The sequence below is a fragment of the Amblyomma maculatum genome, unplaced genomic scaffold (assembly GCF_055883805.1).
Source record: "Amblyomma maculatum isolate TAMU_Amacu unplaced genomic scaffold, ASM5588380v1 scaffold_13, whole genome shotgun sequence".
In the NCBI taxonomy this organism is placed as follows: Eukaryota; Metazoa; Arthropoda; class Arachnida; order Ixodida; family Ixodidae; genus Amblyomma; species Amblyomma maculatum.
This window is the reverse complement of record NW_028146738.1, coordinates 4,843,449-4,869,498: the sequence shown is the minus strand read 5'-3', so window position 1 is coordinate 4,869,498 and position 26,050 is coordinate 4,843,449. Positions and strand designations below refer to the sequence as shown.

At 45.9% G+C, this 26,050-nt stretch overlaps 1 protein-coding gene across 1 annotated transcript in view; it reads right to left on the bottom strand.

The window, feature by feature from the left end:
* Positions 1-21,886, bottom strand: part of Prx6a (Peroxiredoxin 6a) — a 39,124-nt gene extending 17,238 nt beyond the window's left edge. Inside the window, exon 1 of the mRNA XM_084585917.1 lies at positions 21,701-21,886. Within this exon, the coding sequence (XP_084442043.1) occupies positions 21,701-21,792 (92 nt within the window). The 5' untranslated portion in view covers positions 21,793-21,886. The remainder of the gene's footprint in view (positions 1-21,700) is intronic.
* Between the last annotated feature and the right edge of the window lie 4,164 nt (positions 21,887-26,050).

Below are 26,050 nucleotides of genomic sequence, written 5' to 3'. Positions count from 1 at the left end.
ACCCGCAAATGCAACCAGTGACAAGCGTATACAGCACTTAGAACTGTACAAATGTGCGCAAATCAAATCCGCAAACAAAAAGCAGATAGAGCACGGGACAAACGTTGCCGTAACTAGGACACAAAATTTATTTCGAGGGGTTGCTTCCGACAAAACCGGCCGAGTAGGTGACACTCGATCGTGAAGAATGGTTACGGCCCCCGCTAATTCGCTCTCCCTACTTTCGCTTTGATTCGGATCGGCACTCGGTGTCGCTGCGCCGGGCAGTCGACGGTCCCACGGTACTGTTAAGGTATTGACAGGGTGTATATGCACGACTGCCGATTCTTTTCCAGAACGCATATTTTCGTCAGCAGAAGCTTTCAGATGCCAATGACCTGTAGTCGCAATATGCTTCCAGATTGCTAGGCGGCTGCTCAATACTGAAAAAAGAAAAACGCTACTGTCACCACAAAAGTACTGTTCTAGCAACACGCACTTTGATAAATACGGCTCGCTCATATTTCACCCAGCCACCCACCATAACCAGCACGTTGGAGCTACGCAGGCTGAAATTTGCTTTTCCAGTTGGCATCGCGTTCGAATTCGAGAAACACGCTCCAAAACGCAAAGGCAAAATGATGCCGTGACATCCACTGAGCTCGACGACTGTGTCCAGCGTAGCTGGAGTGGAAAATAGAAGCGCCCTCAGAGGGAACAGTGATACGCAGGGATAGGACAAATACAGCAAGCCTCCAATAACACGATTGATGAAATTACGCTCTCTCAAGGGGTTACACTTCGAGAACGATTCAGTCACAACAGTTTTCTTCTAAAGAGTAGGGCAGTGTAGATAAGAGAACAGGTGAAAAAAATACAGAAAATGGGGTTAACGGTAGTAGGAAGCGAGTCTTGAATTAATTAGTATCCGTCACAGTAGGGGGGCTACCGGTAATCCTGGTCCCTCGTGTTGCTCTGAGTTGTACCTACGCTCACCCTCCATAGTTGCGTCTGAAGGACGCGTGTAGTCGACATGTAGCTTTAAGGTAAACCTGTTACATTCCCACTTTTCAAGGCATTTGAGTGCATAGCAATGATAAAATCAAGCATACTGTTAGCTTAGGAGCCCACGGCGCCGGCGGCTGCTGGGGTTTCCCCTTCCCCCTCTTCAACTCCCCCTTGCCGTGCACGTCTGCCGGGACATCCCCGGAGACCGAAATGGTGTTGTGAGTGAAGGGGTGCGGTTGCGGGCCTTGCGAAGATGAGCAGCGCTGAGAATAGATGTCCCAGAATCAGAAGGAATGGGAACCACGGATACGACTGCACACGTGATCAGTGCTACGCGCTTGTACTGTTCATTATAATGCTTTTCCGTGCCAGTCCGCGGGGGCTGTAGACATGTGCTGAGACGCTTAACGGTTTAGAGGAATGCGCGGGTGTTCGACATTAAATCCACCCTATTAGCACCGGCATACCTTTGTCAAAAGAAGCATAGTTCTGATCGGTGTATGAAGTGTGCCAGAGAATCCTGGAGAAAGGCAATTAAAGGGATGTTTTCGCGCGAAAAGGGGAGAGCACGCCGAATCTCAACGGTATTTGGTCTGTCTCCTACTTGATCAGGTCATCGATAAACCGGCTTATTCAAGAATTCGGTTTCCGACCAGCGACGTGCCGCCGGACGAGCGGCCGAAGGAACTTGGCGCTTTTCCATCGACACCCTCTACGATCACTACGGGCCACACCACCCAGGGCACACATGCTATCTTTTAACTTGCACTAAACTTGCATATATATATATATATATATATATATATATATATATATATATATGGCCCCAGTAACACACTTCAATAAGTGTAACTACTCAGTGTACAGCGTGATACTCTAAAAAAACTCACGGGTGGAACCGAGCAGCGGAATTCCCGCGCCATCGGGGCGCGTAGTTTGCTCCAAATATTTTACGTTATTACCCTAGAAAATAGAGTAACCGTAATACTATCATTTGCCAAGGAACTGACTAGCAAGGCAGAAATACCTGCAGTGCCCTCAGGACTTAAATACAAATAACTCGTAGCAGTGGCACAGATTCAGATTTATTTCGATGAAACTTGCAATAAACGTTCAAATAGTCACGCTTAAGGCATTGGCCAATATTTGCGTAAAACATCACGAATCATCTTCCTTCTCTGCACTATGTAAGCAGCCAACGACGTGGTTGACATTGCAATGAACCGGTTGAGAGTCATTGAAATACATTTACAAGGTTGTAGCTTTAACATTGTAATGATGAGGATTCGAAAAGGTTGTGTAAATGTAATTTTCTTAACTTAATCGAAATACCGTTGAAAAGATTCCATGATTAGGTTTAACTACAAAAAGTTGCTTCCAGCAAAATTAGGCGCAGGCATTTCTTGATGACTTCTAGATAACAGAGAAGAATGATGAAAATACACTCGATATGCCGAAGCACAGTAAAGCAAAATCAATATTCAAAACTCTTCCCTCACCCGATAATTTCACACCACGGACAGTGAAAGTTTAGGCTGTTTGGCCGCAAGGGTTAGCTTTCGGATAAATAAATGTAAAAGATCGTTTCTGAAACACATTAGGATTTGATTTAGCTACAGGCAATATACGAAAACTAGACGCGGTATCATAGGTGATATATTTGGAGTTACAAAATCACATTATATCTCCCAAAGCTTAACACTGGCAGTAACGGCTCGGTTACTCCTGTATGTATTCTGAGCCTCGCAGGAATCTAGCCGGGAAATAACTTACACAACGTTACAGCATTTGAGCTTGCATACCTCGACAAAGGAACAAAAAATGGGAAGAAGAGCCGAACACAGATAAATTCCATTTAGAATCAAATTTATGAGTTATGTTTAAAGTGTACACTTTCCTAACGGAGGGCTCCGAAGTTCTATAAAATAATTTGAGCAAAAACAAAAAAACGAACACCCATTAGAACTGGGCTCACTATCATACGGCTCAGTCATGCCGTAATTACACTGCAATGTGCAACATTCTATTCGCAGAGATTACGGGTATTTCGTGGAAATATTTTGCTCCAGCCTAAATCTTTCCCTTTTCAGTCACTCGTTGTCGCACACCACTCGTGGCCACTCAAAGTGGAGTGATTTTTTATGTATTCACACCACTAGCAATGTGGGAAACCTCGGAGCAACTCACACAAGCCTTTCCGCGGTATACCATGCATACGCCGAAAAATATATTTGCCTGCGCCCATAAGAGAGCGGAAATGAAGAGAACTAGCGTCCACTTTACCACGGAGGACACCACTATCTGGCCTATCTGGAATGTCGACTGTCGCATCGATAAACAGGCGGAAACGCATCAGACGGGTTCTCATATTGGAGCGATGGGACAAGATGAATGCGACACATGCTATGTTCCAGCGTTCTGCAAGCTGCGAGAAAAGGGTACATGACAGGACCGCCCTAAAAAAAAAAAAATTGTATTAAAGCACCTCGTTTAGTTAGCTTTGGTCTGAACCAGCTGTTTTTTTTTTTTTTATATTGCCTAGGCCACTGCTGTAGGGAGGCAAAATTGCTTGCTTGGGCCCTTTTTCAGGCACGGCAGGTAGAGCAATGCAGAGAGATGAGATTAAAAAAAAAGCGATTATTTTTACCCACAAATCTACGGAGCGCCGGAGCGCGAAACAGCGAGGGAAGTTTTGTCATCCCGGATTGAGACTGAATTGGCAAGGGCGACTGGCAGTTCCCTCTTCTGGAGAAGTTTGAAGGAGACGAGTGTTCGAAGAACAGATACGGGCATGGGGTCTACAAGATAAGAAAGCGATAAGAGCGGCGGGTTGCAAGGGGCCTCGAGAGCCTGCCTAAACCCCCTACCACTCAAGAAGGCGTGGCAAAAAAGGCGTTCGTTAATGCTGCTGCCGACGATGACCACAAAAAAACGTGACGACTGCCCGACGAAGCCAGCTTTCCTAGGCCGAGCACAATCCACTCGTAAAACGGATTTATGTGATTCATGCAGCCGACGCGCGCCGTTCCGGCGAAGAAGATAAGCTTATCTGGAGCTACACTAGGGCGAACTATAGGCGGAAAGAAGTTTTTTTTTTCTCGGCATGGCAACTCGCATTACAACATGTGACCGTGGAGTTTCTGATCATTTTCTCGAACAAACGGAAACAAAGGTGCAAGGAACACTAATGGTTAATGAAATGTTCCATTAGCAACTACAGCTGTAATACAGCGGATTACCACGAAAACAGGTCCGAAAGTAGATGTCACATGGCAACCCTGAAGGGGTGGAAGAGGGACCAGCCGCTATACTGGATGAGAGGTCACGTTATGCGCGCAGCCGACCGGCGTTTGCTTGCGCTAGTGGCTGCTCGCACTCACCGCCCACCGCGGTTCCGGTTTTCATAAGTATGGTCCACTACAAGTTTTATCGAAATCAGGCGACTAACGAGTCAATTCTAATAAACGTGTTGAACTATTACCCAGATAATTAATTCTATGTAGCGCGCATACAATCCCCGTGCTTACTCACGTCCTTCTCCCCTAGCAAACACGGTTAAATTGCCATCGTTCTGCCTTAAAGGAACCATTCTGGGATCAAAGGGACGGTGCTTGGCTAAAACGCCCTGCACACTGAAAGTAGAAGCAACTAGCATCATAAGTGAGCTAGAGATGTCGGAATGCCCGGCAGAGATATTTCTGGGATGTAAGCAGGTCCTGACATATGCCGGCAGCCCAAGATAAGGTAATTAAGCCTGAAAATGCCCATGTAACGTCGCCCAGTCCACAGTACATTTTTTATTCTCAGTTAATTAGCGAAGACTCATTAGCAAGCTCGCAATGTCCGCTTCAAGAAGAAAGTAAACTTAGAAGCTTTAAGTCATCGTGAAAAACCGCCGACTAAAACTTCGCACCAAAGTACCGTTCACGTAAAGCAGTTTTCATCGAAAAAAAACGAACCCATACAATAGAAAAAAAAAAAAAAAAAAACCCTTCGACGTGACACTGTTGCTGCTTCAGCGTATTACGAGTCTCAGGAAGCAAAATCGTCCTTTCAATGGAGCCCTGTCCACCATGGGGCTTTGCGCCAACGCTGGAGAAGAGATTTGCTTCAGAAGCTTGTCACGTAGGATCTTCCTTTAAAGGTCGCAAAAGCTGCGTAATTGCTACCCTTGTGCAAGCATTGCAGCCAACTGTTTCTCCAGACTGAATTTCTGTGTTGACACTGTTCTTCAATCATTATAAAGTTAATCAGCATTGCCGAATTACTTAACATTCGCGAACGAAAGAAAATACCTTAGACAAGGCCACGCCACTCCACAGCGCTCATTTGGTTCTTCCATTGGGCTTGGTCGCTGAGGCGTTTTTTTTAACACTGTTGCATCTAGCTGTTTAGAATTTGTTGCCTAAATCCTGGAAATCGATCACTTAATAAACGACAGCAAATGTACGGAAAAGGATTTGTGAACGTAATGTACGTAACTGCGTTGACTAACATAAAATCCGTCCTTTAATGGTCTGATTAGGGAAACGCGTAGTACGTTTTGCGTAACGGGTAAATTTAAAAAAGCAGATTTAATACTTTTGTTGGGAACTGGAAACGCACACATTATGCTTACTGCTTCTAATATCAAGGAAGAGTACCTTCTATTAACTTGGCTGACGGCCATAGCAGAATAGCGCCCCACCATACTGTCGATTTTGTAATGTACCTTTATTTACGTAGCGCTAATTGAAAGGATGATTTATGGCTCGCACTAAAGGTTTAGCGTGAGCTATTCATATTATGATTTCATTATAAACAGAGCAAGATAAAACAAATACGTTTTTTTACTTCGGACGCAGATCGGAAAGCGCCTTGAAATATTTCATATGAAATTAGCAGTAATGCATCGGGATTAGCGGCATGCTGACCCCGTCAGAAACAGTAGCTGAAGAAACAATGACGTTTTGCGTGCTGCGTCATTACCTGTTGCAGATTATGCATTGTTTCAGATGTTCAGCATTGACAAGCCTTTCCTGAATGTGAAATTCGTTTCGTGGCACTGCTGCTTTAAACGATAACGTGCCGTTATATGGTGTTTCCACGATAAGCTTTACATAGAGGGAATCGAGCATCTTTTGCGGCAACCTTAACGGGTTTTGCCAGGTGCAAAACGTAGAGAAATCTGCAGTAATGTCTGTGCGGTCACGTCTGCGAAGGCACCAGCGTGTCTTCATTGTCAGGGGCACTTTGAAAGCTTTAGAAGCGGATGTCAGCCCTGGCCTGGCAACAGGGCGGATATGTCACATGGTTCTGAGATACCCCGGAATAACTCCATCTCGGAGGTGTCAACTTTCCTAACTGCCCTGGGTTTCGGCGAGGCTGAGCGGAGTGTGATGAACACCGAACGATGCCCGAGATACTTGTGGCGACATGGAGCGGTGTGACAAGGGAACATTTGGGCAGACCGTGCCATGGAGGACCTGTAAGCTGTGAGCACACCAGAATGACGAACTGCGCGCAGTGAGGAGACATTTGTTTTTGTTATGTTTTTGTTTGATTATTTGCCAATGCTCCGCCACGCCGCGAGGCGGAGGCGACCTGTTAAAAAGGGAAATCCGTCATATGCAAGCCACTGCACGAAGCGGCAGCTCACGTGGCATCAGGCATCCACGTGGGGCTGACGCTACGGGAGGCTGCCCTTGAAACTACGCTCTTCCCAAGGTGTGGCGGTGGAGGAACGACGCATACGTCCCGGCCCAGCAGTGAGGTCGGTTTGAAGGTGAAGACGCGCCGACAACCCGATCCTCGCTTCCGCAGCGTCAGAAACCAGGCATACTCGTGGGAAGCTGGTGACGTATTCGTCAACGTGCCGTGGCCTACGTGAAATAATCTAGGCGGGTTTGTATGGTGCTGCGAGAAAAAAATGCGCATTGGTGATCTTTTGGCCAGTACTCATGGACAATGGATTCCCTACCTAGGGACAAGGTGGTGATTAAAAACCGGGGTTACCACTGCTGGGGAGGCTTTTCTCTGAAATCTCTATCAACACGTAATACAGTAAAAAAATTTGCACTGATACTACTCCAAGAGCTCCTCGCTTCCTTACTTCCTCGATGCCCCGCCTCGCCGTCATTCGCTACCTTTGGCTCCGCCCATGCCAGCTTAACACTGGGTTGCAGAAATTTTGATCTATGAACGACCTTGTGGATATTGTTGAAAAGGATGTAGCGGAGAGGTTGTTTGCCGACGATTGTATTGTTTTTAAAGAGATAGTGATTCTGACCACTTGTCCCTACAAAAAACTGTAGTGGCAATTGCAGACTGGTGTGAGCGCTGGGGTATGGATATCAACCAAGACAAAACCGCATTATTAAGAATCACAAGGAAAAAAGTGCCCAGGCTTCACAGTTGTATACTTCACAAATTTCCCATATTAGAAGTAGAGAGCTAAGTACGTCGGAGTAACCCTCACTAGCAAACCTACTTGATCATCTCTTATAGCAGACGTCTGCTCATCAGCAGTAAAAAAGTTATGGTTATCAGCAGTAAAAAAGTTATGGTTTATTAAAAGAAAACTTAGAAACTCTCCCGTAAGTACCAAAATCACTGCATACAAGGCATGTGTTAGGTCCCCGCTTGAATATGCGGCAGCAGTGTGGGACCCGCATAACAAGACATTGCTCAACTGGAACGTGTCCAGCGAAAGGCAGTTCGTTTTATTTACGCCAAATATAGAAGGACATACTCTTCGACTGCATTAATTCGCAAGAGTAATTTACAGTTATTAGCAATACGAAGAAAAGTTACCCGTCTAGTATTGCTCCATAATTACTTGACTAGAAATCTGAAGGCAAATCTTCCTGATTGTGTGAAATTGGCGAGCACTAGGAGGACACATGTACATGAGAGTTCATTAGCACCAATTTTAGCAAGAACTAGTGGATTTAAGCACATTTTTGTCCCAAATACTGTCGCGGAATGGAATAGTCTTCCTTCTGGTCTATGTGCATCCAAGCGTTTTGCAAATGAGCTGGAGAATTTATTGTATGTTTCCTAGTATTGTTTTTTGGTGCCTGCTGGTTTTGTGTCCTGTTATTGACTTGCGGCTGTTGTGGCTGATGCTTTTATAGGTTTATATTTAGCTGTATATGCCCCTCCTGCTTGAGCTAACTCTGGCTTGCAGTATGCTCAAATAAATAAAATAAATTAACAGCTGTTTCGTGGCAAGTTACTCATATTTCATTGCGCTACGCTTTATGGTTGAAGGTACACTATTATGAACGTTTCTTGGAGAAATATAGCCGCACGCCACAGTTGTGCTGAGTAAAGTAAATGCAAGGATTTTTATGAATTTTTCTTTCACGCCAATGCTTTCGTCGTCTGCAATTACGCCCCAGCTAAGATGGACTAGGATTAAAAATAAACCGCAGCGTGCTCCCCAAAATGAAATCAGGTGAAGCATATAACAGCCGTATCTTAGCCGTACTCATCTCTGGGGCTGAAACGTGGGGGATAACGAAAGGTTTGGTTTAGGGGGTTTAACGTCTCAAAGCAACTAAGGCTATAAGAGACGCCGTAGTGGAGGGTTCCGGAGATATAGACCACGTGTGATATACTTCAACGTGCACATGATACCGCAAACGAACAGGCGCCTTGCTTTTTTGCTTCCATCGAAAAGCGGCCGCCGCGGCCGGATTCGATCCCGCATCCTTGAGCACAGTAGTCGAGTGCCCTAACCACTGCTCTACCGCTGCGGGGCTTAACAGAAAATGGTTCTACCTAAACTGAGAATGACGCATACAGCTATGGAATGACAAACGGTAGGTGCAACGTTAAGAGACTGAAACAAACGCAAATTAATGATATACCAGAAGAAATCAAAAATAAAATGGAAAGGGCAGGTTATGTAAGGCGAACGCAGTATACGCGGTGGTCTCTAATGGTAGCCAAATGGATTTCAAGGGAAAGAAAGAGCAGCTAGGGGCGGCAGAAAGTTGGGTAGGCGGATTAGATTAGGCAGTCTGCGGGAATACAATGGATGCAGCTGGTGCAGGACCGGGTAAACTGGAGGGATATGGGAGCCTTTGCCCTAGAGCGGACATAATCGGGAAGGTAATGGTCATAATAGAAGTTGTTACGTTTACCAAAATACCTGAACTATTTTTGTTCTACCAACATTGGCAATTTTGAGACACTAAATATTGAACTTCCTTTAAAAGACAGCAATTGAATTGCTGTCGTCCGCAAGTGGGCTTAGCGCTGTGAGATTCGCACCTTGCGCAAAGCCCACAACGGTGCTTTCGAGTTCCTGCTGGAAGTCACCAGCCGTTGATGCTTACCTCGCAACCAGCAGCAAACCGAAGCTCTGTTGTAAGCAGCTTTGTAGGCGAGAATTTGAGCGTTTCACGACAGTAACGTAGTTAAGTGCTCCGGTTTTATTAATTCGCCGATAAAATCGCTGTAATCGCGTTGCGTTTAAGCGCACAAAGCGCGTTGTCACGTGGTATTTTTTAAACTGCGCGGGCTTTTATTTTTGCCTCATCAAAAAGGCTAGGCCAAGGCTTACCTCGTCGGATGCACCTCAGTCGGACCATTTTCGTAGCGTTTGACAACTTACCCATTCGTAGCAGATTGTTTAGTGCGACATTTAAAATAGTTAATGTCGATTACTTATTCATGCAGGTAGAACTAAAAAATAGCAGAGGGTATACTTCAGGTAAACCTCAACGTTTCCTTGAGTTCATTTCGGAAAAACGCTTAGGTTATTTTTTATAGTTGGGGCTATCTTGAGGACAACGCTACATCCCGTTCACGTCTTTTACTTGATACTTCAAATGCATTCATCGAAAATAATGGTTCCTAATTCCCCTTGAGAAGTGCCATTAATATTGCCACGAACCGCTGTAACCTTTATTTGCTGCTTTCAACAGCCGGCAGCACGCGGCTTTATCAAGTTGATCACTTTGCTTATACCGCGCAGAACGATCTTGTGCTCTTTTGTTCACGCTCAGTGTAGCAGAAATCCTGCTTTACCATTTTTGTTTGCGTCCAAGATTCACCGAGATGTAACTGGAATGATTACTGCCACGTAGAGCCGTCCCGATTTTTAATCATATAGCCCGAGCGTCGACCAAACTGCGTGTCAGCGCCTTATAACGGCTATAAGCGTGCAACACGGCGAGAGCTCACACACGCGCACTAAGGTAGAGCGTCGACTGCTAGGCTGTTCCGATCGTGAGAAACACACGCCCTGCCACAATATCAGTTTGCAAAAAAAAAAAATAATAATAATAAAAAATAAAACTGGAAAGACATATCGGCCAGTAGAGCCCACGTGCTTTGCTGGTTGCCTCTAATCATGGTCCCACCTAACAGAGGGCTGCTGAAATCAAAGGTTCAAATTCTAGGCAAAGCTTTTCGCGTGCTGGTGTATTTGCTTTCTTAATTTTTTTATCTTAACTCCGTTTCGCCAGCTTGGCCTACCGTAATAGGAAATAAAAAGAGGAAAATCATGTCTGTCACTTCTTATTCTTGCGCATGCGCTCTGATTTCCTTCGGGTTTTCTCGAACAGACGAATATTGTGGCAGGGCGTGTGGCCTCGTGGTCAGAAGAGCTCAGCAGACTTATCTCTAGCAGTGTTGCACGCTTATCGCCGCTATAAGGCGCTGACCAGCAGTTTGGTCGACGCTCGCGCTATATTAAAAATCATGACGGCTGTACGTCGCTTCCCACACTGTCACAGGTTGTTGGTTTGGTTTGTGGGGTTTAACGTCCCAACGCGACTCAGGCTATGAGCTATGAGAGACGCCGTAGTGGAGGACTCCGGAAATTCCGACCACCTGGGGTTCTGTAACGTGCACTGACATCGTACAGCACACGGGCGCCTTGCTTTTCGCCTCCATCGAAAAGCGGCCGCCGAGGCCTGGATTCGGTCCCGCACCCTTGGGAATAGTAGTCGAGCGCCGTAACCACTGCGCCACCCCGGCGGGGTGTCCCAGGTTGTACTCGTCGCTTTTGTCCTAGTAATCTAGATGGATTTGAGCAGAGTTTAAATTGAAAGTTGTCGAATGAAGCGGGCATTCGCAGTTCGAAGACCAGCGAACAGCTTTTGCCGCTGTCGCTGCCGCCGAGTTATTTGAGAGCGCAAATCAGCCCCATAGATGCTCCAGTGCCACACGAGTCTGTTTGTCAACGTTCCTAGACAAGAGACAGTTGGAAAACTGCGCAGTAGGGAGTGGGCCCAAACCGTCGGCCCATCTGACGCCCGCCAATCCCGAAACGACCGCAGCGTCCCTCCCCCACACTGCGATGGATGGGTAAGGTGCGAAATTTGAAATGCTCCTTATCCTCTTCTTTCAGCAACGCAACGGAAAATAACATTGCATTTGTGTTTTTTAAACATACTTTTGTAAGCATGAAAATCCCCCGCGTATACAGATGTATCGCAAGCAGGCAGGAAGCAGACGACACGCTTGAGCCGCGTCTGTAAACTCCTTGCTTCCGACGCATCATTAGACACTGTGCCTTTCATATGCGTACAAGAGCGTGTTTAAAAATGCAAACAGTTTTATTTTCCGTTGCGTTGCTGAAAGAGGAGGATAAGGAGCATTTAAAATTTCGTGCCTTACCCATCCACCGCAGTGTGGGGGAGGGGCGCTGCGGTCGTTGTGAGACTGCAGGGCGCCAGATGGACGACTGTTTGGGCCCACTTCGCTACGCGCAGTTTTCCCAACTGTCTCTTATCTAAGAACGCTGTTGGTTGCCTTTGAGAATTGTCACTACCACGTGAATATATATTCCACGCCGCACGGTCATTCAGCTGCCACTTGCACCGAAGAAAGCTATTCAATTTTTCGTGTTTCAACACCCAAGCTAAACTATGTACATATATCCCAAAGACCGAGGAAAATAGCAATCGCTGGTGCAAGGCGAACAGAGTAAGGTCACACAGACCTACAACAAAACCTTACGCACGCACAAGCAGGTAGCCACAGGGATGCGGGGAGGAGGAGCCGCTTTAAATAAAGGTTTATATACCTCATCTCTCCATCCCCTTCTCTCCAGTGCAATCCTCCTGGCAATTTTTTAGGGCAGGGGATCTCAAACTGGGTACAACGGAGCCCAGGAGTTCCGCGAGCCCCCACTGGACTTCACCCTGGCTTTACTACCGGTACTCCTGTCACCGTGATAAGGTAAGAGGCATTGCGCAATGTATAATTTGTTGAAACCTATTTCATAGCTTTAGATTTTTATCCTATAGCTGGTTCCTCAGTTTGGCGACCCATAGGAGCCATCCGCAACAGAGTCCTTGGCATCATGCTCGCCGAAGTCGATTATCACAAAAAAAAAAAAAAAAAAATCCAAAAGCTTACAAAACAACTACGATAAAAAAAAATCAAGAGAAGTCCATGTGCAAGCAATATCGTTTGTGTTAGCAGGTGGGTTACGTGGCACATGTTGATGGCTGCTAGGGTTTCTTGCACAAGATGTTTTACAATTCCTGGTTTAGGGCGTCTGGCAACAATAGCCTCTTTTACACTGCGAAAAAATGTCATTACCAGCAAAAATGCGGCGTATGTGCAAATAATAATTTTTCAGTTTGAATGCAGATGCGTCACGATGGCTAATCGTCAAACGATTTGGCATTGTTAGCGCATCCGATTAATACGAAAAGGTTGTCTCCCATTCAGCCCTGAGTTCAGTGGCGCCGGCATGACGATAAACTCCAGATTGTTCGAAAAAAGTGACGCCACACGTGGAGCGACGGAATTCAATAGTAGATGAATTAAGAATAATAGAATGGGCCACGCAGGCACGCTCGCACGGTTTAGTAGGGCGGGATGTTAAAAATTAAACCTTCCAATTTTTTCCTTAAATTACGAAGAGCGGTACATAAATTTTATATGGGCAATGCGCCTGGCAGACACTGAGATAAAACGTCGTAAATTGTGTAATTAACTAAAGTTCATTAACCAACATTTTATTCACTTTAGTAAGCACGCATATTTATAAATCTTGTAGGCAGCTGTATTCAAAGACTGTTCTATTTTACGCGGCTGTTAACATTATTGGCACGCATATAACCTGCAAGTCAACTTCTTCAAAGGAACACTGAACGGATATTTATGCTCATATTTTAGCGAAACTCATCCATGGAGGTGATGTTTTTGAGAACTCGCGTTAAATTGAAAAGCTCCGAGTAGAGCCAGTAACTTATGAATAATTTTTTTAATGTTTCCGCGGTGACCGCTCGCAACCGATTAGGACGACACCTCACAGTGCGTTCGTAGCCGCCTTCTTCCTATAAACGTCAACAGGGCTGCCTGGGTGTGCCCTGTCATTGGCCGCTCCCAAGAGACGTGGACGGACGCAGTCCGGCGCCATCGACACTTGTCTTTTTCCTTACGCGACGGCGTAGGCTTGCTGGGGGGAGAGGACGAGCATCACTTCTAATCGTCGATATCTCGGCTACTAGTGAAGGCACCCTAAAAATTGTCCGTTGCGAAGTGGACTAATTGTGAAAATATTTGTTGTCTTTGCGCGCTTTCTTATTTTAGAAAATAGCGTTTCATAGTACCTTTACCCGTCTAATTATGCATGGAGACCGCTGCGTTCGGCATGAAGCGCCCGTCCGGTGTGACTGAGTTGTTGCGTACAGAACTTCGTATGACAAGAACGTGGAGAGGCAGCTGTGACCTTGAGAACCGTTTATTATTTATTTTTTTCGCTAAATGCCGTGGCGTCGCGAGGAGGGGTACGGTCCGCACTAGGATAAGCTGGGCAGTGAGAGGGTGGAAGAAGCGGGGGGGGGGGGGATGAATTATTGTGTAAAAACGAGAAAGGCTGCTTATTGGGGCAGCTGAGACACTGACTGGCAAGTATGATCTTCTCGCAGAACGAATTATTTATTCTGTGGTAAGGAGAGCTTGAAAACGCATGCCTTAGTTTATGCCAGAGATTCCAGGCCATTTTAACGTTGGACCGGGCCTGTGTACGTTCGTGTACCCTGGAAACACCAGCATTTACTCGATACCCATCAGAAAACATAGTGCGGGAGCGTGTTAGATGACACCCGTCGGCGGCCGCGCCGCTACATCGCTTCTTTTTGTGTATGTGCAGTTCACTCTCCTTTCCCAAGCGAGCACCGCTGACAGTATCTCTCCGGCAGTATTTTGTCTTGTTCATTTATCTCGAACGCCCTTCCTGCTCCTCAGCGCCGTCACACATCCGCCTCATACTTTGAAAACGCCGAAAGGCACGGAATGCCTGTTGCTCAGTGGAATGGCAAGTCTGATAACTACGCGAAGACTAGAAAAAAAATGAGAAGGAGGGCACAATTAGCAATGCCAGGTGCTTTGAAAGGAGAACTGAATAGTCTGATGTCTGTGTCCGCGATTCTTTTACACTGAGTCATTATTACAGATATAAGTACAGTAATTCATTGCACGTTAGGCACTTATTTCTTAAGCAGAACGAAAGAAGCACTAATTTAAGGACACCGGAAGGGGCTTCTATACCGGTTCCCACGTTTTCTTCGCCGATTCTTTTTGGTAGTCTAAATATGTATGCGAAATAGCATTGCTACTCCGTTATAGTCATTGTAGCATTCACAACTTAACGTCCTCGTTATATTTGCGCGCATAAGGTACGGTGGTTGCACACGCTTAATGTTTACATATTCGTAGTTCATGAGGCCCCTTTGTTGTTATGGTCTCATACTTGGCAATCATCTACCTTATACCGCTCGCTCAGTGAATTTCCTCGCAACACACACGTGCTAGTATTTCTGCCTTTTTCGGAAATATGTGGTTTTGAGGTTATGTTTTGCTGAATTATCAGTCGTGGGGCACGATCGCTGCGTCTGTGTGAAATGCCACTTCACTTCCAATGCGTGGTTGGGTGCAGAACGAACTTGACTTCAAAGCAAACCGTGAGGACAGAGGAGTTCGAGAGTAAGTTGCGATTCGGTGCATGGGTACGAGGGGGGAGGGGGGGCTTCCTCGCCACCCTAGCAACGTCACTGGCTAAATGGACGAATCACTGTGCGGATGGAGAGGCGCAAGGGCCGATTCTTGAAGCCATTGGCTATCCGGACAAGAATCAAAGTCACCGCTTCCTGCACAACACATTAAGGGCCGCAGCAACAACTACGCCACACCAGAAGATGCGTCTGGCCAAACGTGGCCAAACGCTGTGATCTCGTATGGGTGATTGGTTGGTTGGTTGGTTTGTGGGGTTTAACGTCCCAAAGCGACTCAGGCTATGAGAGACGCCGTAGTGGAGGACTCCGCAAATTTAGACCACCTGGGGTTCTTTAACGTGCACTGACATCGCACAGCACACGGCGCCTTGCTTTTCGCCGCCATCGAAAAGCGGCCGCCGAGGCCGGGATTCGATCCCGCATCCTTGGGAACAGTAGTCGAGCGCCGTAACCACTGCGCCACCCCGGCGGGGCCGTATGGGTGATTAGATGGGCTTATATCTCAAAACAGGTGCCTGTAATTAACGTTGGATACAAAACTGAACTGTCGTCCAACGTCACTGCTTGCAAGTTTTCAGCGCGAACATGCATGCTAATCGCAGTCAATAAGCATTGTTGATGATTATCAGGTAGCTACAGAGTTTACAAGACAGTTTTCTCAGTTGTCCGCCTGACCGCACAGCTCACTGAAACAACTTAATTTTTTTGTTTTTATTTTTCTTTAAATCCGGAGTCTTTATTTGAACACCACGTAGATGTGTGGTTTTCCCATAATATGCTGGCTTACGGCTGCATTTAACGAGTATCTGCGCGACTACAGACGCAATAATTAAGGGAGTTAGCGCCAATTCCCAAGCGTGCATCAATCGCTCAACTCGGAGATTTGAACCACGTACTTGAATGCATGGAGCGAAATACAGGGAGATGTCAGCGAACACCTCTAATAATCGCCGATATGCTCGGAAGGCGACACGAGTGCATGTCGGTCACCGGTATGAGTACGTGATGAGGATCTGCAAGAGAACTGCCGACGGGAGTCTTTAGCGCAGTCGTGTCGTACTCTTAATGGGAATATAGACAGACAGCAAATTTTAGTTGCATTTTCCTTCTTGTAACAATGCCCAATACATTACTGTATACAAATCATCACGTGGGTTTCACCTACAACAGCTATTTACAATCAAAGTTTTATCTCGCGTGTTTAGGCTTCAGCCGGAGAGCGATGGCTGTGACGTCAAATGCAAATGTAGGTCACGTGAGAAATGAAAAAGCACATATATAATCACTGCTTCATGTTATGAGTGCTGTTCTTCAGGTAGGTTGCCTTTAGTATTGTAGTTAAAACGACCTAGGAACGATTACAACCCAGTTTTTTTTTATCCCTCACGTGACCTAGCCTTCAGTGATGCCACCTGCCATCGCTAAATTCAATCATAGGTAGTTAAAGGTTATGCGTAATTATCACTTGGTGGTCGCTGTAGTACAGTAATGTCTTACGCACTATTACAAAGAATAAAATACGAACCACAAAATTAGACGAATATACTCCCACAAATTTTCTATTCTGACCAAAGGACGAACCACGGCTCGGCTCCGTCTCTCCCGTTCTGTTACCTTTTCGAAGTGCGTCTGGAGGATTAATGACTCTCCAAGAAGGCGATGCGAACAATGCTAATTATATGATGCTTTATGACGCATAACCAACTCTGGTTATCCAGCGTGAAACACAAGGTTAGACAGTCTGTTGTGTTACATGATTTGATGTTTTGATGCCTACCGATCATTTAAAACATTGGCCTTCTTGAGAAACAAAATGGTCTGAAAAAATGACAGGCGCTTGCTCACATAAGCCCAATGCTGGATGAAATGGATGTGGTCATTGTAAAATGCAGTAAAATAGTTTTCGTCGGTTCTTGATGTCTTGTAGTGCATGTGATTAAAGCTCATCACAATACCCGTGAAGTGTGTGCAATTCTGTGCGTAGCAGACATCACATTACTTCAATAAAACATTGCAGCAGTGTCGGCATGATTTCCACTCTAAGATGGGCTTGACAGAATGTAGCTTGTTTACTTCACCCGCCCGTGTGGACTGCCGTTTAATTAGTTTTCAGTTTGTTCTGCATTCACTTCAAGCCATATCTATATGGCATGCTGATCAGTTTTACTCCCCATAATTTATACTTCTCTTTCATTATCCTTGGTTCCAAGGTGACTACGGGCCCAGCAGAATTGTGCGGCATGTTTCTGTGCAGTGAACTAAGTTGTGTACGGAGCTTCCTCTCAGTGGTTGAACAGCGTTTCTAGAGTTTATTGCATTGAGATCGCTCTGCCAACCTGTACCGATAATGCTTTTTTGATAGGCTCACTCGCTACTGTTTCAACTTCAGCACAGACAGCATAGCATTCAGCAGTGACTGTTGCATAACGAGACAGTCACATGGCTTCTTCATTGCTGTCTCGTATTTTTGAACTTCCGATATGCGCTTCACCTGCTAACCCATCGGCATAAAATTCCGTGTAATTTCTGTATCTTTACTGCAGTGAAAGGTATTCTTGTATTTATCCACTCGTGTGGTGTACAGGCTTTCTAAAAATGGGTTAATGTGATGTCACAAACAGTAGGTAGAATACCACGGTGGTGGTTCATGTCTTTCCCTTTCCAATTGAATCGTTATACCCAACTGTTGAAATTTTTGTTCAAAGCGCAAGAGCAATTACTTAATCACCAGCGGCTTGTTGGTGAACTGCATTTCCCAAGTGACCTTTTGTGACGACAAGATAGCAGAGGTGATTTTGGGTAAGAAAGTTTTTTAAGGATGCATGTTAGTGCAGCGCTTCGATCTTCTAAGGGAAGTAGTTAATATGTTCCTATATAAAGGCTTGGCTATTGGAGATGTTCTGTAACAACCAGATGATAAGCGTACACCAAGATTGTGAACCGGATCTTGTATTTTGCTGACCCATATAGTATGTATCCATAGCGTAAAAAAAAAAAACGATATGCAACAGACAAGCCCCGTCTGACCTCCAGCGCTTCTGCAATAGTAGTTTCAGCGCATGTAGGGCTTGCAATGCTTTCTTTAGATTGCTTACGTGCAGTAAAAATGAGTTTTTTTAATTAGAAGTGATGCCTAAAATTGTGGTTTTGTTCAACAGGTAACGCAGTTTGTTTCTGGTGCAATGCACGGTTAATCTGCAAGCCTCATTTTAGTCCTAACACAGCTACTGTTTTTTTTTTTTTTTTTTTGGACAGAACTTGAATTCATTTTTAGCTGTCAAGGCGGACATCTTTATAGAAAATGTGTATTTATCTCGCGTGTTGACGGTGCAAAAATGGTACGAATAATAGTGAGCTTTGTTTAGAGAGAAAATAAGTAATAAACCCCAGTCTAAACAATTTCATGCAGTGATCACGCATTCCAGCGTCGAATAGAATAAAACTTGTCTCTTGGCTAGTTGGTGGATTTTCAAAGGCTAGTCTGCGCTACGCAAGGCAAACAAAAATAAAAACCTCTCCATACAACGAAGTTTTCATCGGAGGTATCTACTAACTGTGCAGATATATTTGCCAAGACTACACATGGACTTTTCGGAAACGTGCATGGATACAACCTGTAAATGAGGTGACTAACGCTTCTCAAAGTAGGACCTTTTACCAATCACGGTGGCATATTTCCATGACGCTTTGGTTAAAAAGCGTCAACTGGCGAGTGGCTAGCGTTGACAGGACGACTGACAACAATGTCAGGAGGAAAGTGGATACCGTTTGCCGCACAGCCTGCTGTGAGGCCTTTTCTGTTTCGTCCTTATGTGCGAGTATACATACAAGCTCCACAAAATTATAGGAGCCACAAACTGCTGCTATAGAGCAATTCGGACTAACGAGGAATATAAATTACCACACTTGTGTTATAGACAGCTGTTAAATGGAGTTAATTAGATTAACTCCAACACAGTGAGCGGGTACTAGAGCGAAAGGTAGTGGAGTTTTCGCTGAGAGGCAAACAACTTTCTGCATACAGGGCCGATGCCTAAGCGCTCCGGGGCAACGTGAGGCAGCGTTGGCCCAGCACGCGCTCAGGCACGGCCACGCGGCAGACGTGACAACCCGGCCCATGCTCCGAAAGCAGCGGGCCACTCGGGCATGAAAAATGACCCTGGATTGGGGAATGCGTTTCCGCGCAGATCCTCTCCGCCCTCTTCCGAGAAACGGATCGACCTTGGAGGGGGCACCTGAATGCGGAGGAAGGAGCACCATCAACGGGGAGCATGCTGGGCCTCTCAAACGGCGATCGCCCAGGGGGGGGCACCGGCGCAAACCCATTGGAGGCTGTGTGGAGATGCGTTTGAACAGCGGGGAAGCATCTTCTGGCCACAAAGCGCCACCCTGCAGCTCGTCCGTAGCTAGGCCTCAGTAGAGATATTTGCGCGGCCCATAGAGATTCAACGTAACCTAACCATGCGCAATGTTCACTTACGTAATACATTTATTGCTGTAAAGAACGGGGCCAAACATTTAAAAGCATTAACAGTAGAACCACAAAACCTAATTTCTCGTGTGCAGAGTACAGGTGTTAGCCACACTCTAAAACATCTGTTCGGCGCTGAGGACCTATACGAGCTGAATAAACGGCACAGCATTTAACGCTACTGTGGCTAACTTCGCGGCAACTAGAGTGACATCACAAGTACAAGAGGAGACATTATCAACACCACTGTCTCTCTCATTTTTTTTTTTCTTTTCATTAGTCGTATCCTGCACTTTGCTTGCCTTATTCATGCATTGTTATAAAAATTAATTCGTACACCTTTGTTCATCAGCTGGGTAACCAAGTTGGTACTAAGCTGTCGTTGGTTGCTAAAGAGAAATACAGGCGCGGTCGCCCGAAGCATTTCACTATTGCGCTACTTCCACTCGTCAACAAGTTTACTAGGTTCTAGATTAGGGCATCCAACACCTCGAAACGTAATGCGAGACTTTTCCATTAGTCGGAACAACAAGACCATGCGAACAACTAAGCACAGAAAGGGCTCAGCCAGAACTCGCGAAGATATTTTATTACAATTAAAAAAAAAAAGAACACTGTGGGCATGACGGTGGCGCATGTTTGCTGCAAGCTGTAGACACTGCTTATTCTTAAGATGGCCGATCAGGTCACGAACGGACAATAAATTTTGCGTTTAAGCTCGTCAGCATCAGCCTACGCCCACAGAAAAACTGCCTCTCCCAGCGCCTTCTAAATCATACGAGTCTTCAGTATTATTCTGTCTATACCGTTTTCAGGTAACTATCCTGCGCCCGATGGAGCCACCTTATTGCCACGAACTTTATAACTTCCTCCGGCTATCACTATCCGCTCTAAGTCCCATGCTATATAGTTTTAATACTGCGTCGCAACATCAGAGCCTACAATGGTTCTATTAGATCTCGGTTCCTCCTCCCCTTTCCTCATCGGCCACGCCCCCGGTATCAGGCGACGGATGAGGCGCATGGCACCAAATAAGTAAATTGGAGGAGTATTGCTTTTCAGTCACGAATACTGAGAGTATTCAAGTTTGCTAGATAATAGCACTACCGTAGTGAGAAGTGTGCGTGAGGCGTGACATCACGTTGCGTCAACTTTGGGATCAGAGCTAGTCCGACTTCCATCGTGCACGAATGCCAAGGGTAATTGAAAAACGCCCGAGTTCCCGTCTCGCTTTCTGGTCGTACACATAGCGGCCGCTATGACGTCGGTTTAAAGTATGCAAAAGTACAGTACTTCACAAAACGAAAGCCATTTCAGGCATTCATGTTGCCGCTGCTCTATGGCTCAAGCTCAGACCCTTTAGAAACTGAAGGATCCGATGCTGTGCCCCACTGCATATACCGGCTACTCCATCGGTAGCCTTAAAAAAGCGTTGTGACTTGTGTCGGGAAATACTTACGCAGAAGGAAAAACTGATTCTGAACAATAACGCGTGAACAGACTAGCGCTACATTTGTGCAGCGGACTTCGTCTTTTTGAAAATTGGAGAGCTGGTGCGAGCAGCTGGAACACAGAAGCTCATCCTTTAGAGCTCAAGACAAAGCGCATACCTCAGACAGCCTATGCTTTAAAGGAACGTGCATCTTTTTTCCGCGATTTGGATGCTGGGCGTACGAAGGAAGTGCCGCTGAGCAGTAAAATAGCGACTTATTGCTGGTCTAATACTGATGCCCTTGGTGCAGCGAGAACACTACGTTCACATGATGTGCTCGCGCTGTTTGTTACGATTCGTGAATGGCGCTACTGTTAATTGTTTAGAAACGACAAGCGCTTGTCAGTGGTCATTACCACTGACCAAACTCTTCAGGCAAAATGACATGCAAGCTGCATAAGCACGCACGAGAAGCTGAGGTGAACGATAAAGCAAGTTCTCGAGGCCTGGCTAAAAAAAATGACTTTGGCAAGTGCTGAGAGCAACGCACCAATTTTGAAGCGCAAGTGTGCATCTCTAACGCAGCGATAAACACGTTGCGACAAGTGCCCCGCTCTGAGGATCAGCGAAAGCCGCCCCTTTGTGGCTCATTTCCTTTAAATGCGGAACTCCGAGATCGCGCCGAGATACACGCGGCCGGCAGCTGACATGGGGGCCGCGTCGACGCGTCCCGCCGCCTCTTCGACCTCGCAGCCACGCCGGCCGCGTTGGCACAGCCGCCGCTCACCGGCGCCGGCGCAGTCAATCGTTACCACAATGCACGCTACAAAGGCATTCACTCACGAGTTGCCCAGCCATTCGTGGAAGTCGATGGTGCCGACTGTCGTGTCGCAGGTGAAGTTGGGGAAAGGATCGCCGAGGTTCAGGGGAGGCATCTTGGACCGTTTCTCAGTGGGAAGGCGCTCGGCAGAAGCTGTGTAGACCTTTCGCGAGGAGAGCTTGAACACAACTGAATGAGTGTCGAAGCAGACGCCCTTCCACCAGAAACCGGCGCGCATGCGCACCGGTTGCGTGGGTGCGCTCGCGTCGCCGCACGCGGCTGCGCACACACGGGGATGCACTGGCGCTCGCGTCCTTCTCTCTTATGGAATGCGAGGCGAGGGGCAAAAGTGGAGAGAAGCAAGCTGTCTTGTTCCTCGGAGCGTCGGAGACTGTGCGTGGCTGCATGGGATATTACCCGTCTCGTCGCCTATTGTGGGCCCTATCCTCCCCTCTTAATCGACGCCCGGAATTGCTGTTTGTATTGGCAGCACGCCGAGATATATAGTCCCTTGTCTGCTGTCCGACGGAATCCACATCTAGAGACAGCGCCCACGGTGTGTTGTGAAAGCGGCAAGTCGTGGTAGTTGAGGAGGCATCTATCCTTATTGTTACCGGACAAGCGCGTGGTTTAATTGGCTGGCTAAGCGTCAGAAGCGAAATGCAACTTTGACCTCCAGTTCGAGGTGTCCAAATCTCTAGATTGGTGGTATAACGCACATGTACCGAGAAACTAGTTATTTCGTCCGTGGACAATGGCGACAAGTTTTAATCACGATTTTCCTTTGTCCCGTGTGACTCACCTAACGCAGAGTAACGTGTCCGCTGTACTATTGTGACAAAGCTGCGGCTAAACCTTGATAGCCCAGTGTCCAGGCCGTACAGACACCAGAGAGCTATCTACACGACCAAACATCAAAACAAAGGCCACAACACATTCCTGAGAATGATAGAATAGCTGCAGGACGGGTAAACATAGCCTGGATTCACCTCCGAAACAATTAACAGCAGACAGTACTTAATTAACAGTAACAGGACAACAATTTTGCATCAAATTAGCTGCGTGCATTTCTTGTTATACTCGCCGAGAAGTCAGCGAATAAGAAGAACCGCATGAAATAGCTAGCCTAGTTACTCAGATGATCCCCCTTTTGTTTCCTCCGAGACCTCTGCAAGCAGATATTTCATTTTACTCAAAGGCAGAAGAGCAGTCTTAATGTTTTATACCCGTGGGACAGTAAACCACAGTAAATGCTTAACACATCGTGCTACACATTCCAATTTAACGTCATTATTCCCTCGTCACGAAGAATATGATAAAGTTTCAAGACCTGTGAGGTAACTTACTCGGTAATAAAGTTCTTTCGCACAAAAACTTACTAATGATGTTAAAATGCATTATTAATTATACTGTTCAGGAAGTGCAGCTGTCTGGGTTGGTAAGCCGAAAAAGTAGTGACGAACTCGCGTATAAATACTCAAGCTGTGTGTTTCGTCAGAAACATCGGCAAAAAATGGCCCCACTCGTCTTACCTCTCCTTCGTCCTTGTCTCGGTAGCTCAGCTCTTTTCTTGCATCGAATTATGAACCAACTAGCTCGACAAATGCTAGTGAAGTAAGGTAATGCGTGTGGCACCACGTTTATACCACAGAAAATTAAGTAAGAGCACCCTATTGCTTTGAATTTGTTCATGTGTCACTGTTATTGGCTCTTTATGATCGCCTTTGTTACGCGATACGGCATTAGGAGAAAACTTTATTACACTGCTTCGGGGCATACAGGCACGGACATAAATGACCGGAATATGCTATATAATTGCAATTGCGATCACGTCTTCCCTGCCGGAGATGGAGAGAGGTTATTTATCCAAGAATAAGCACACGTCAGTCTGGTAAAAGCCTGCACATATACCGCATCTGCCACTTTCAATATAGGCTTCAACATGCGAAAAAAAAATTCAAGGCAATAGCTCGCTACATGCGTTTTTGTTCACACTGTCCATGAAGGTTCCGGAAGTTGAGCTTTATTCACACTGCACCCCCTTCCATGATACCGTCTGTTGTATCCTTCAAGCACTTGATATCCTAAAGCAAGTCTTTTCATACGAAAACAGGGAAGGAACATTAGGTACGAAAGACAATAATGTAAAACGAGTCTATTCATAAGCAGCCTGTTTGCGTGCTTTACATGTGTAGCAATTCTGCAGCATATATACTTTTTTTTCTTGTCAATCTTTGTGCGCTAGGTGGCTTTGATATTGCCTTTCGGCATGTTTTTTTTTTTTTTTTTCTGATACAAAAAGCCCGTTATGAGGTCCTAGGGCACGCAAGAAATTATTTATCACTTCCTGTGGGGCCATTAATTGTTTCGCCATATATAAGAGTAAAATCTGCAGGACAACAGAAATTGAAACGAGGCATAGTAGGTTTCCTCGCTATGAGCTCATTACAACTCTTATTGACGGTTTCCGGACTTCATTGAACAATGTACAACCTCCTCCACTTCCTATAACACGATCCCTGCTTTCAAAGCTCCATTGCGGCTTACACGGCCATGCAATAAAGCTAAATGGCAGACCATGCAAAGCTCCACCGCAGAGCCATTCTGTGTTTGGGTCGCTTTGCATCGATATTAGCCCATGCCGGACGCAATGTTCCGTGCTATAGCCAGAAGTGGATGACCCTGTACGTCAATACAGTATCACAAACAGTTGCTGCTTTTCTCGCCACCAGCGACCCACTAATGCAACTCGGCTCGTAAAAGCACATGCTGGGCTGTTGGCTTTTTTGTTTGCTTCTTTGCTACGTTATTTATTCTAAATCAATATATAGCATACTCAGGGCTCCTGGGCATTAAAGCCCCTTGATAATTTGAAAGTAGCGACACTCTCCTCCACTCCGGCACTTTCCTCCTCGAATATCCTCGCCCGTCGGCTGCGCGCGCTGCCCACGGCACGCTTTTTTGGGCAGCGCTCCTTCGCCGTCCGGGAAAATGGCTGGCACGCGCGCGCGCTTTTTGCGCTTTTTCCACGCTCTGTTATCGAATAAAGACACGAGTAAGACATGCGACTCGCTTGACTGTACCGCGAGCCACATAAATTAGCGTCTCGTACGCGCAATGAAAGTGCAAATTACTAGCGCTTGTGGCATAAAACAAAAACCGCTTGCTGCATACACCTCACATTCCTTTTGACTTTTCATTACCGTGTGTCTCAACACGGCATAATATACTAAGCATAATATTTACTATATATTTGAACATTCCTGAATATTCTCAGCATAACTATGCTAAGTTAAATGTAGATTCACCTCAAACTAATTTTAGCGGAAGTAAAGTTTATGCAGTTGTGAACGAGAAGTACAGGCCTTATATCGATAACTGCGACAGTGTGCGCACATACAAAATACTCCTATATCAACTCAAGACCAAACAGCATTATTTTCTTTGTACACACTAGACATCTCGGACCCACGTCCGACGGCTGCTCTACGCTACGAAAATGGACATGACGCCTGTTAACTAGGCAAATAATTAAGGAGGCCCACCTAAAGTTGGAAGTCAAAACTGAGTTGGCCACACCCAAATTAGGTTAGAGACACCAATTTCCGGTCAGACTCGGACCAGGTCAAATTTTGGGGATTCAGAGGGCCAAATTTCAGGGGTGGCCCTCCTAAATTTAGACATTACCACTGAATTCCCCATACTCAATTAGGTCGGAAACCAATTTTGGTCAAATTCGGACGAGGTAAAATTTCGGGGGCCCAGAGTGCTAAATTTTGGAAATAGGCCAGCTAGGTTTGGAGGTCACCACTCAATTCGCCATACGCAAATTGGGGTGGACACCAATTTTGGTCAAATTCGCACGAGGTCAAACTTCGGGGGTCCAGAGAGCTAAATTTTGGCAATGGGCCACCTCGGTTTGGAGGTAACCGCTGAATTTGCCATGCGCAAATGAGGTTAGCCATCAATTTTGCCACCTTTGGATGAGGTCAAATTCAAGGGGTTCCTGGGGCTACATTCTGAGGGAGGCCCACGGAAATTTGGACGTAACTAATAAATTCACCATATTCAAATTAGGTTGGACACCAACTTTCGCCAGATTAGGACGAGATCTAATTTCGAAGGTGTAAGGAGACAAAATTTTGATGTGCAGATATGTATACACTCTGTGGGCAAGTTCTGCGGAAGAGTCCTCTACACGCTCCTGCGACATAAGCCTATTAATGAATTAACAATCTCCCTCATTGCACGCGTTAGCGTTGAAAAGTGAGACCTTTAGTTCAGAAATTAAAGCGGTTATTGTATGCGCATTGTATGCATCAGCAGTCGCTATTATATAGCATGTTGAGCGGAACCATGAAGTCAAAACGATA